This window comes from Miniopterus schreibersii, assembly GCF_964146895.1.
Source record: "Miniopterus schreibersii genome assembly, chromosome: 1".
Lineage (NCBI taxonomy): Eukaryota > Metazoa > Chordata > Mammalia > Chiroptera > Miniopteridae > Miniopterus > Miniopterus schreibersii.
This window is the reverse complement of record NC_138101.1, coordinates 111,212,968-111,225,770: the sequence shown is the minus strand read 5'-3', so window position 1 is coordinate 111,225,770 and position 12,803 is coordinate 111,212,968. Positions and strand designations below refer to the sequence as shown.

At 38.6% G+C, this 12,803-nt stretch overlaps 1 protein-coding gene across 3 annotated transcripts in view; it reads left to right on the top strand.

Annotated features, from left to right (window-relative positions):
* Positions 1-12,803, top strand: part of CCNY (cyclin Y) — a 196,326-nt gene that overhangs the window by 148,885 nt on the left and 34,638 nt on the right. For all 3 annotated transcript variants that reach the window (XM_081134943.1, XM_081134944.1, XM_081134945.1), the window contains 2 exons: positions 3,902-4,002; positions 11,126-11,161. In XM_081134943.1, the coding sequence (XP_080991069.1) occupies positions 3,902-4,002; positions 11,126-11,161 (137 nt within the window). The remainder of the gene's footprint in view (positions 1-3,901; positions 4,003-11,125; positions 11,162-12,803) is intronic.

The window sequence follows — 12,803 nt, the reverse complement described above, 5'->3', positions numbered from 1 at the left end:
GTGTCCACTCCTTATTAGCTGTGTGACTTCTGTAAAGATACTTTTTAGATGTTTCCATGTTTGTAAAATGAGGAAAATACCCCACTTGCCTCATGGTTTAGTGAGACTATGAACCTCAGTGGAGGTGGCAGGTGGTAGCAGTGGGCACCCTTGCTTTTTCTACTTCTGTGCTTTGTCCCGTGCATGTTCTGCACACACCAAGCCCTCAGTTAATCTTAATAAAGGAACACTGGTATACAGATTTCAGCCTCTGTGCACACACAGTTCTGCCTTCTCTATCAGGGTCATAGTTTGCTCTCAGAATTAACATTTAAAAAAAAAAATTATACAACATTCATTTTTGGAGATTTTGTTCATGTAATTTATTTTTACAAACATTTACAACTTTTCCTCTAGTGGTATTATCTCACATATGTAATGCTTTATTTTTATTTGATCCTAACGAACCCTAAGAAGTGGTAGGACAGCTTTACTCAGCCATTGAAAATGGGAAGTTAGAGTGCAGGAACTAAGTGTTAGAAGTGACTTCATACTTGTTGAGCATGGCTCTGTGCTCAGTACCCACTTGTTATCCCACACAGTCCTCACAGCACCATGATGAGGGATAGCCTTTGCTCTCCGTATTTTACAGATGAAAATGCTGAATCTTCAGGAGCTAAAGCACAAGGCGACCTTATAATTTATTGCCCAAATCAGGGCACTAATGAGTATGAAATGGGGTGCTGTTATTGTTTAGTTTAGGACAACAGGGGCAAACTAGGATTGCCCCAGCAAGCTAGGACATGTGATCATTCTACTTAAGGAACTTGCCCAAATTCACATAGCTAATCAGTGGCAGAGCTACATCCTGAACTCTAGGCTTTCTGACTCCAACCATGTTCTAGCCCATCTTGTCCGGTAATATCTCGTCGATATTAGCTAATTTCTGGCCACAGAAAGCCAGTCATTGCTTTACTATAGTGTGTCCTAAGTGTGTCAGCACTTCACTGCCCAGTGGCATGGGCTCTTGACATGAGCTCCTGTTTGCCAGCTTGAAATATGGCACACTCCTTTCTGCTGAGGCTGTGCTGTCATGACCAGCTCACAGACGACCCAGCTGCCACCACTGAGGCAAGCTTCCTGTGCGGTGGCTGTGGTGTGGGTCAAAAAGGCAGTCTGTTCCCTGGGATGGAGCTGCTTCTAGTTTGCTGATTCAAGAAAATTATCCAGTCTACCTCCAAGAGACTTGGAGTCTAGACCTTAGGGAGAACAGAGATGAGTGAGCTGAAAATGACAATGGCAATTGATCAGTGCTGTGGAGCGCGCACAAAGGAGCCTAAGAACACCTGGGAAGTCCCTCAGCCCAGATGGGTCTAGTGGAAGGAAGGAGTCCTGAGCAAGGGCTCTTGACAAAGTTCTAGGATGAGTGGGGTGAGAGAAGGAAAAGGGCCTTTGGGGTACTTTATGAAAAGATCTGGGAGAACATGGCAAGGGTGAAAAACTTTAGGTAGAAAGGCATGGACTTTGGTGTCACACAAATATGCCTTTGAGCTCTAGTGTCTGAGATTTGACCTTGGGAGCATTACTTCATTGCTCTGACCTCTTTTTGACTTGTCTGTTAAATAGGAATTCTACTTGCCTTCCTAGGTGTTTGTGAGTTGTAAATGAATACACATAAAATATCCAGAACACTAGTTTTTTAGTGATACGGATTTCAGATCATGAGGTTTACATTCTATGAATCTTGTAGTTCTGACATTCAACAAGTGACTTAATGCCCAGATGGTATTTTAGAGTTATTACACACCCTGACACTAAAAATGTTTAATGCTTAGGATTTTTTTATTCAATCTAGAAATAAGAGTTTAAAAGTTGAATTGGCATATGCTGGCAAAGTGAGGGCTTTGGCACACCAGCCCTAAGTTCTGGGAGGCTCAGGCTAACAACTGGGCAATCCAAGGCTAGGACTGGCCAGTCCCTTGGTGGGGCTGGTTTCAAGTTAACCTTCTGAACCTTAGGGACTATGTGCCCAGGATTGTTCCTTTCCTGCAACTCAGGATGGTAGTTTCTTAGATTGTGAAGGGATGTACAGTGTGCTCACTCGAAGTGCATCACTCAGCTCCTCTGCTTGACTCCATTCACGTTTTAATCCAGAAGAAATTTGTCAGAGGAAATAGTTGAAACCATAAAAGAAATAGAAGTGAATTATTAATGTCGTTTTGCTTCATTGTTGAAGTTATTCCCAAAGTTATCCTGTATCTCTAAGGATTCATTAACACATCCATTAATTACTGAATTGTTTTAAACATATCTGTTGAGGTTTTGTTTATAGTAGATTTTTACACTGGTGGGAAAAATTTCTTAAGGGTTTTAAAAACTTGCCTCCCATATTAATAGCTATTATAGATTCTGATTTTTTGGTGTGTCTTGCATGACTTCAGTGTGATTGCTACAAGAGCTTAAAAAGAGAGAATTGTTTTTAATGCCTTAGGATTGTCTTAGTGAGAATGTTGTGATCAATTTGATAGGTATCAAAATGCCATGTTAAAATTGACATTCAAGTTGTAATTTTAACTTACAAGCCTTCTTTGTGCCTTTCCTTACATGAGCATGGAACATTGTATGCTTATGAAGGAAAGCCCATGAACAAGCCTTATCTTTTGAATTTTCTGATTTTGGTTATTTCCTTCTGACCCACATGCTATTTATATAAAACCAGTGTGTGGGAGAGTGCTAATGTTTCAATAGTGCAGTGCCCTCTACCTGTGATTTAAAGACCTGGATATGTACTTTAATGACTATAGTTTTGAGGGGAGATCCTTTTTATAACACTGTTTTTATATTTGTCAGGCTGTTTCATATTTTCATAATTTTATTACAGAGGAAACATTATTAAATAAAAATAAAATATTAAAATATCAAACAGGGCATTTGGTCTGTGATTAGCTTTAAGACTTCCTTTATATTCATAAACTGTGGATACTGAGGGTTTATTAGAGGTGGGTAGGTTGGCAATTTTATTATTCATAAGAGATTTTTTTTTTGTAGACTATTAACAGCACTGGCAAGTGGAAACTCGTTTGGATTTTTTTTTTAACTTGCTTTTGAGCAAGAATTATCCAGATTAATGTTTACTAATTATATTGCCTAAATAGTTGCCAAAAATGTACTTAGTATTTAATTAGATGTCATCATTGTATAATTTAAATTCTGTTTTCTTTACCAGGACCTTTCAGAAGTAGTTCTCAATTCTCAAGTTTTTCAAAGAGCTCACAATTTGTATAGTTGTAAAAGAACCAGTCATAATACTGCACAGACACACTATGTGAAGGTCATCCATTGATACTCTTTTGCTAAGTATCAGATAATCTCCTCTTTAAAATGTACTTTGCCCTAACAAAGGAATACTCTTTTATTCTTTATAACCTCACCTCTTGAAATTCAGGCAGATTAACCAGGAGATTCTAAATTAACATTGGCTGCATTTTCCATCACCCCCAAGTATTCTATACCCCAAGAACAGAGGAAATGAATACAGTGGAGTCTTGGTGCATAAAACCAGGACATTCCCTTAATTAGGGGCTTTTGTTGGTATAATGAGCAGTCTACTTGTTTCACACAGGCTCCAGGACAGGTGATTTTTATCGACTCTGCATTCTGATGCTTGATAGCAAGAGAGTACTGTTCGTCCTATGAAGGAGGCTTTGGACTAAGAGTAGTGGTAGTGACTTGTGTATGTGTGAGAACAAGGAATTTCATTGTATGAAGAAAGTGTTTTTATATTGTTCTTGCTGGTAGTATTCACATTTCTTGTTAAGACATTTTTCCTTTGTGATCTGTTCTGAAGTTTAAGGGGAGATGTTCTTTGGAAGAATTTTGAGCCCTGTTTAATTGTCATTGTCTTGTCACCATTGTTTTCCAGTATCCTCCAGGACAAATAGCAAGGAAATACAGCTCCTGCTCCACTATTTTCCTAGACGATAGCACAGTCAGTCAACCAAATCTCAAGTATACAATTAAATGGTAGGTATACATATTTTTGCTTGACTGAATGCTTTTTTTGTTCCTAACTGGTTGGTTGTGGGTTCGAGCAGGGGGAGGCCATTGACTATGGAAAATCTGTTTAAAAACGGATTTTGGTAGTTAAAATGTGGGGCATTCAAAATATTTGTTAATACCACCAGTTAGGTAAAAAGACCAAATTTTGAAATTATTTCAAATGTCAATTAAAGCATATTTTTTATATTTGTGCATACTTCCTACTTTCCCACTTTTTAATAAAGCTATCCTCGTATGACTGCTAATATTTTACCTTCAAAATAAAATGGGATTACACTTTAAGACTTGAGGCAGTAGTAGAAAGCAGGCCCGACATAGTGAAATTGTCCTTGCCCACAATTGAGATCTGAGTTCTGATCTTGGCTCTGTCACCAAACGGGCAGGGGATGGGTTGTCATTTGAATAAGACCCTTCTTTTGGGGATCTTATTTTCAAGTGGGGTTTAAGGGAGAAAGGGGAGTCTTGTTATTAAATCCTTTCCCTTTTGGGTTTCAGTTTGCATATTTTAAAATGGGAGGTAAGAGGGAAGGAACATTGGTTTTTCCTATAATGTTCCCGCTAGCATTTTGGTAACAAGAGATCACAGAGAACCTGATGTGCTGGGGTCTGTGATCCTCAGCTCATCTGCAAGAAATTTGGGATATTTTACTTCTATACTTAAGAAAATACACATTTAACCACAGTTCATGTTAGTTTTTGAGATAAGAGTTTACATTGCTAAATAGGAAGTATTCTATCTCAGTGGGCCAGGTTTTCAAGCTTAGAAGCCCTGTTCTGAATGTTATCACAAGTGACAGTTAGTCACAGCCTAGTCAGGCAGTGGGGACTGTCATGGTCTTATGTGGATAGAGTGCACTCCAGCGGAAGGTGGAAGTTTGACCACTTGGAGGGAGGCTGCCTTCTTAGTTGTCTGGTTGATATATCTAGGATCTAAACGGAAACGTGGCTTCTTCCCGCAGTACCTTGGTGTTAAGGGCATGGTAAATGACAAGTGAGCATAAACCCAAACAGTCAGCAACTATAACTGGGAAGAGGTGTGTATATCATAGCTCCACAACTCATGTCCTTGGCTGAGCCACTTCCTGCCCTTGCACCTAGATTTACTGCCGGGGAAATGGGAAGTACAACGTTTTCTAGAGTAAATTGTTAGCAGTTGTGGAGAGGAGTGGGTGGAAAGCCCTGAAGATCTGTGCACTGTGTGGCTCTTGGCATCTGCTCAAGCCCAGAGCAAAGCCGCTAACTTCCTTTAATCCTGGAGTCATCTTCATGGGGAGCACGACAGAGTGGAGCAAAGCATGCCTTCCCTTTCAGGGCCAGTGGGAGCTCTTGGGATTCACAAGTGGATCTGAATCAGTTGCTTATGATTCATCCTTGGATGACCTAAAATTGTCAGTGGTTGTGACATGGACACTTAGGAGTAGGTGGGGAAACTGGGTGACAGTTTGATATTTTAATGTCAAGTCTGGGAGGTGCAATTACCTAAGTTACAGCTATATATCCTTGTAAATCAGTTGGACCAGTCCTTGCTGTGCCTGGGAGTCACCTGGGAGCTTAAAAACACCGGCATTTGATGTCTCACTCCACAGATCCAGTGTATGGATTTTTTAACCCCTCTAGGAGATATTAATAGGCAGCCAAGGTTGAGGACCCCTGATTTAAGTGGACAGCTGCCCTCCCCTCCCCACCAAAGTTCCCTTGAAAGTTTTAAGTAAAATGTTTTAAATAAACTGTAGGTTAATACATGGAGGGAAAAGAAGCTGAAAAGCTAGACCAGTTAAGATAGCTAACTTTTTAAAAAATTTATTTTTATTGTTGAAAATATTACAGATGTCCCCCTTTTTCCCCCATTGACCCCCCTCAGCCCCACTCCTGTCCCCACCCCACTATTGTCTGTGTCCATGGGTTATACATATAAGTTCTTTGGTTGATCTCTTCCCTCCCCTACACCCCCTTCCCTCTGAGAATCCTCAGTCTGTTCCATGCTTTTATGTCTCTGGATCTTTTTTTTTTTTTAATATATCTTTGTTGATTTCAGAGAGAGGAAAGGAGAGGGAGAGCTAGAGATAGAAACATCAGTGATGAGAGAGTCATTGATCGGCCGCCTCCTGCACGCCCCAGACTGGGGATCGAGCCTGCAAACCCAGGCATGTGCCCTGACCAGGAATTGAACCCTGATCTCCTGGATCCTAGGTCGACGCTCAACCACTGAGCCATGCCCGGCCCTGGGCTCTGGATCTATTTTGATTGTCAGTTTATTTTGTTCATTAGATTCCACATATGAGTGAGATCATGTGATACTTGTCTTTCTCTGACTGGCCAATTTCACTTAGCATAATACTCTCCAGGTCCCTCCATGCTGTCTCAAAATATGAGACGTTGCATGTAGCAAAATTTTCACTGGTACAATGCCTAGGGCAAGAGAAACAAAGGAAAAAGGAAACAAATGAGACTACATCAAAATAAAAAGCTTCTGCACAGCAAAAGAAAATAGCATCAAAATGAAAAGGGAACCCGCTCTATGGGAGAACATATTTGCTAATGATACATCTGATAAGGGGTTAATTTCCAAGATATATAAAGTGCTTATACAACTCAACAAAAGGAGGACAAACAATCCAATTAAAAATGGGCAAAGGACTAAATATGAAATATCTTCTCCAAAGAGGACATACAAATGGCTAAGGGACCTTTTAAAAAATGCTCACCCAGCCGGGCGTGGCTCAGCGGTTGGGTGTCGACCTAGGATCCAGGCGATCGGGGTTCGATTCCCGGTCAGGGCACATGCCCCGGTTGCGGGCTTGATCAATGACTCTCTCATCATTGATGTTTCTATCTCTCGCTCTCTCCTTTCCTCTCTCTGAAATCAATAAAGATATATTTTAAAAAATAAATTAAAAATGCTCAAAGTCACTAATCATCGGAGAGATGCAGATTAAAACCACAATGAGTTACCACCTCACACCTGTCAGAATGGCTACCATCAACAAATCAACAAACAACAAGTGCTGGGGAGGATGTGGAGAAAGGGGAACCCTGGTACACTGCTGGTGGGAATGCAGACTGGTGCAGCCACTATGGAAAACAGTGTAGAGTTTCCTCAAAAAATTAAAAATGAAGCTGCCATTTGACCCAGTGATCCCACTTCTACGAATATATCCTAAAAAGCCAGAAACACCAATTAGAAAGAATATATGCACCCCTATGTTCATAGCAGCACTATTCACAATAGCTAAGATCTGGAAACAGCCCAAGTGCCCATCAGTAGATGAGTGGATAAAAAAGCTGTGGGACATCTACACCATGGAATACTGTGCAGGTATAAAAAAGATAGCTGGCTTTTGAGACACAACATTCAGTGTGGATACAGTGGCTTCCCTGATCCAAAAGACATTTTCTGTGTATCACTCACATTTGATATTCTTTCAGTCAGTACCTTAGTTGTTTTTAAAAGTGCCCTGTTTTTAAAATGTACATGTTGAACCTGAGATCCCTGAAAATACAAGGGGGTAGGAAGATGCTAAGTCTTAATGCTCTCCTCTTCTAAAGAAACTCTTTGCTCTCCCTAGACTTTAAAATTGATTACACACTCATTAATATAGTAGTAGTTTAGCTTTATTGAGGGCATGGTGAGCATTTGTGGGCTGAACTTGCTTCCTGAAAACCAAGTATGATCTTGAGAAAATTCTCTGAGTTCTAAACAATAATTTCTATTCTTATTTTTAAAAGAAAGTGCTTTTGTAAATTGGTGAAGTGCCCACATGAACCAACATATTTACAAATACTAGTTAGGGAGTGGGTGGAAGGTTGAGTACTATTCTTACAGTGAAAGAAAAGCTTAAGTATAAAAAGTTTGGGCCCTCACTCTGTGCTGATTTTTTTTTCATAAGCGTGATTTCTTTTTTTTCCTTTAATTTTTTAAAATTGATTTTAAAGAGAGGAATGGAGAGGGAGAAAGAGAGAAACATTGATCGGCTGCCCCCCCACCAGAGATCAAGCCCCGAAACTCAGGCATGTGCCCCAACCAGGAATGGAACCCTCCGCTTTTTGGTGCATGGGACAACGCTCAACCAACTGAGCCACACTGGCCAGGCCATAGGCATGATTTCTTTTGGAGAACTTGATTTTCCCATCTTTCCCCTAAATGGCAACAGCTATGGTATGAATTTAGTGTTTACCAACCCATCCCTCCCCCGAATCCTATAAGTAGCAAAGGAATGATGATCAAGGAAACAGTGGTGGGGTGGGGGGGGTGGGAAGCCACATTTGCACTGCTGTCCAATAGTCCATGACCTTTGGCCTCTGAGGGTCAGAGAGCACTACTTACCAACACCTGCCTTTGTCTCCATGGTTCAGCACCTCTTGTTCTTCAGAGGTCTTAGGATCCTCACATGCTTTGCTGATTTAGGTAAGAAGTAAGACAAATGCAGTGCCAATAATCACAATCTGTTCTGTTTTTTTAGTCAGGAAAATAGCATTTCTTTCTTCCTAGCTTTGTGGCAAAAGCAGTTAAGCAAACCCTTTGATCCAGATATACTTCTGGTTTGGCCCCAGCTCACCTCTGGTGAAACCTCACCACTTTCTGAGGATGTGGCAGAACTGACCAGGCCTTCAAAGCTAGGCATTTAGAGTGGAGCCTGAAGCCTGGGATTGATTCAGTTTTCAACCGATTGCCCTTTGCCCCAGCAATCACTTTCTTTCAAGATAACCAACAAAACTGGCCCATGGAGCTGAACTGTACATGAATTCTCAGTTTGGTTTTCTCAGTTTTTAGTATATAATGTCCTATCTTCCTTTGGCTCTGGAGTTGTGGGAGGTAGTAACTTTGAGGCCCTGAAGATTTTCACTCAATCTACAGAAGCCGATAGACCTCTTGAATTGGAATCACAATAATAATTTTAGCTTTAGAAGTTGATATTTGAGATAAAATCTTTTATATATTTCAATTGGTTATACTAACAACTCTATGATATAGGTTGAATTCCCCTAATTTTATAAATGAGGAAATGAAGGCTCTGAGAGGTAAATGAACTAATAAATGAAGGAATCCATTTGAACCCAGTTACTCTAGTTTCCAGTCCAGTGATAGTTTTCCTGTGTCCCACTCCCCTCCAGGGGAAGCAAGAACTATTTTTTTCCTCAGTTAATCCACGTGACTGAACTAATCACTTCAAGCTCAATCCTGTGAAACATTCAGCTTAAGTCTAACATTAGATTAGAAGAGCAATTACCACAACATGAATAAAACAGTAATTTCTTCCTTTATTCCAGGGGCAATGTGGTAGAATAAAAGGGCACAAAACCATTATACAAGTCAGAAGTCCTGGCACCTGGTGTCTGAGCCCGAATTTTCTCATTTATAAAATAGAATCATAACATGTATTTTTCGTTGCAGAGCTGTTAATGTATGTGAAAGCACTTTGAAAGCTATATTATTATTTTTAAAAATTCTGAAGCCTTTTCACTCCAATTACAATTCTTTCATGAGCTTATATTCTTTTCACAATGTTAGGGGAAAGAGACTATATTATCATTTTCTCCTGAATACTTTTAACAGCTGAAATTATTTGAATGAATAGATCTGGAAAAAGAGAGATTTGGAGGAATATAAGTTTTCTTGTGATACAGTGAGATTAGCTATTGTCATGTTAAGTCATACGTAAACCTCTGAGCTATTGGAATTCAGCATGCGTGCCTAAGTCTCTAAATGGGTGCCGCTGAGTGAGGGTGCCATTTGGATGGCAGTTTCTATGCTCTGAGACCCAGAACAGAATCGGTTATAGCCAGTTATCTCTGCTCTTAGAAGCTTAAAAATTTGGCCTCCTTGGTAAATTTTAAAGTAAAACAAAAATAGTGGTAGGAGCAAACAAACAAAAATAGCGGAAGGAGCTAATCAGTTTACAAAAGAGGACATTTAAAAAATTGGCCAGTTGACACGAGTAACCTTGCCAACTTGATAGGTTATTAAAAAAACTCAAATTGAAAAGAGGTACACCACTTTTTAACCTACCCAGTTGGAGAACATTTTATCAAAACATTTAAGGTGAGTGTTGGCAAGGGTAAGGTGAAACAGACACCGGTGGAGAAGTATACTCTTACAGTTTTTTTGACAGTGTATGGGGAGCCTTACAGTTATTAATGACTTTAGATTGAGTAATTCCAATTACAAGATGTTCTCTTATGGAAATAATGTAGTCACAGGTTGCACACATATTTATCTCTGAGAATATTTATTATGCTGTTGATTATAATTACAAAATATTAGAAACGTTCATTAGGAGGGGAATGGTTAATAAATGATTCAACAACTATATGATAGAACGTAGCCATTTAAAATCTTGTTTTTAAAGAATATTTTAATGGTATGAAAGTGTTAGGATAAAAGTAGGACACAAACCTATTTATTTACACATATAATGTATAGAATCTATGTATCTCAAGCTAATAGTCATCTTTGGACAAAAGGATTATTTTTTTACTTTCTATATTTTCTAAAATTTTCATCTTATGAATATAATCAGAAAGGGGAATATCTTCATTAAGATCTTTTAAAATGTAAAATAAAATTTTAAGGTCATATAACAAATAAGAGTTACAATACCATTTCAGCAAATGAGTGAATAAATGGGCCGATTGCCAAGAGGTTATTGATTTAAGGGGAAAAATATCAAGCTGGTGTCTGTGATATTCACATTTTTCTGGTAGTTACAAAGAAAACCACTACTTTTCTAAAATAGTAGGTACCGAGTTGGAGATTCCTAAAGGTGTTTAATTTGCACCACCTGTGTTTGTACATAGTGCCTGTATTTTACAAGTGAGGAAAGCTTATGGATAGTAAGAGAAGTTTTTAAATATCACTTGAAGTTTTGGTATTTCTGGAAAAGATATAATAATTGCTAGGAGTGAGTACCAGATTGATTTACTTTAAAGAGGGCATTTATTTTCATCGAAATTTTTACTTAAATGGGACTATTCAGATAGATTGTTTGACTTTTACTTAAATTTAAATATTTATGGTCAGACTGATGTCAGATAATATATAACATTTTGAATATGCTTATGAAACATTGAACTGCATTTTATTTTACAGTGTAGCTCTCGCAATATATTACCACATCAAAAACAGGTATGTGGATGATTAATTTTGTGCTAAAAACATTACATTTTATGTTTTTTGTTTTTTTTTCTCCTATTATGTTCTCTTTGTTTTGGCCTTCATATTTCCATAGATTTCTAAAGTTAGCATAATTTACTGAAACTTCCCAGGTAAGTGCTGAACTGCTTCCAAATCAAAAGAAACCAGATGGGTGTCTGTGTTTGAAGCCAGCAAAACAAAACAAAGCTTCTTGATAATGTTCAGCCTCCTCTTTACTCTTTATTTTCTGCATAATTTGTTTAAAATTCTATCTTTTATAAACTATTATTTAAAAAATTTACGCTATGCAACTTTAACATGAAAAAAATGTTTAGTGTTTCAATTTAGTAGAGAAAATTTTGGGTTGAATTTAGACATAAATTATATTAATGTAGTAGAAACCCTCCCTCTGATATGAGTCAGAAAATAGTTAAGTTAATGTAACAGGGAATCATAGAAAAATCATTTTAAAAATTTACCACCTGGCCGGTGTTGCTCAGTGGTTGAGCAAAGACCTAAGATCCAGGAGATCAAAGTTCCATTCCCAGGCAGGGCACATGGTTGCAGGCTCCATCCCCAGTGAGGGGCGTGCAGGAGGCAGCCGATAACTGACTTTCTCATTTATGTTTCTGTCTCTCTCTTCCTCTTCCTTCCTCTCTCTGAAATCAATAAAGACATTAAAAAAAAAATTACCATTACTATTTTATTGCAACACTAAACATGTAAAGGTACATTCATTTGCCAACTTTTTTATGCAGTGTCAAGACTTTAGTTTTGAGCATGGGGTATTGATTAGAGTACCAAAGTGACTTTCTTTTGTAAGCCACACCTGTAATTTATTTTTCATAGTGGATGTTTTGTTTTTAAATCAATATCAAGAAAACTAAGACATTTGCAAAACATTCTAAGCATAGAATCTTTCAGGTTTTGGCCACACCTAATCTACAATGAATTTATTTTTAGTGATGCCCTCTCATTGGGTCTTTCCAAAGACTCCGTTGTTTTCTTAAGAACAAAGCCACTCTCATTGAAGTCTTACTTCATTGATTAAGTGACATTTACATATGTTACATAAATCTAAAAACAACTACAACTTGTGTTAAAGAACAAAATTCAACCCAGTAATGCCCTGGCCAGTGTGGCTCTGTGGTTGGAGCGGCATCCTTTGTACCAGATGGTCTTGGGTTCAGTTCCCAGTCAGGGCAGATACCGGGGTTGTGGGTTCCATCCTGGGTTGGGGCAGGTAAGGGAGGCAACTGATGGATGTATCTCTCTCATATTGTTGTTTCTCTTTCTCTCTGTCTCCCTTCCCCTCTCTCTAAAAATCAATAAAAAAATCTTTAAAACAAAATTCCACCCAGAATATTTGAAGCTTTACTTGGCTTTATTAAGTGATTCATGAATTGAGTAGCATACCATCTAGCAACTAGAAAGGCATTTTAGGGGTTATACAAAATGGAAAGTTTTTTGTTTGTTTGTTTTTTAATTGACTTTAGAGAGAGGAAGGGAAAGGGAAAGAGATAGAGGAAAAAAACACACCCATCAGTGTAAGAGAGAAACATGGATAGGTTGCCTCCCATTGGGGATTGAACCCGAAACCTGGGTATGTGCCCTGACTGGGAATCGAACCCAC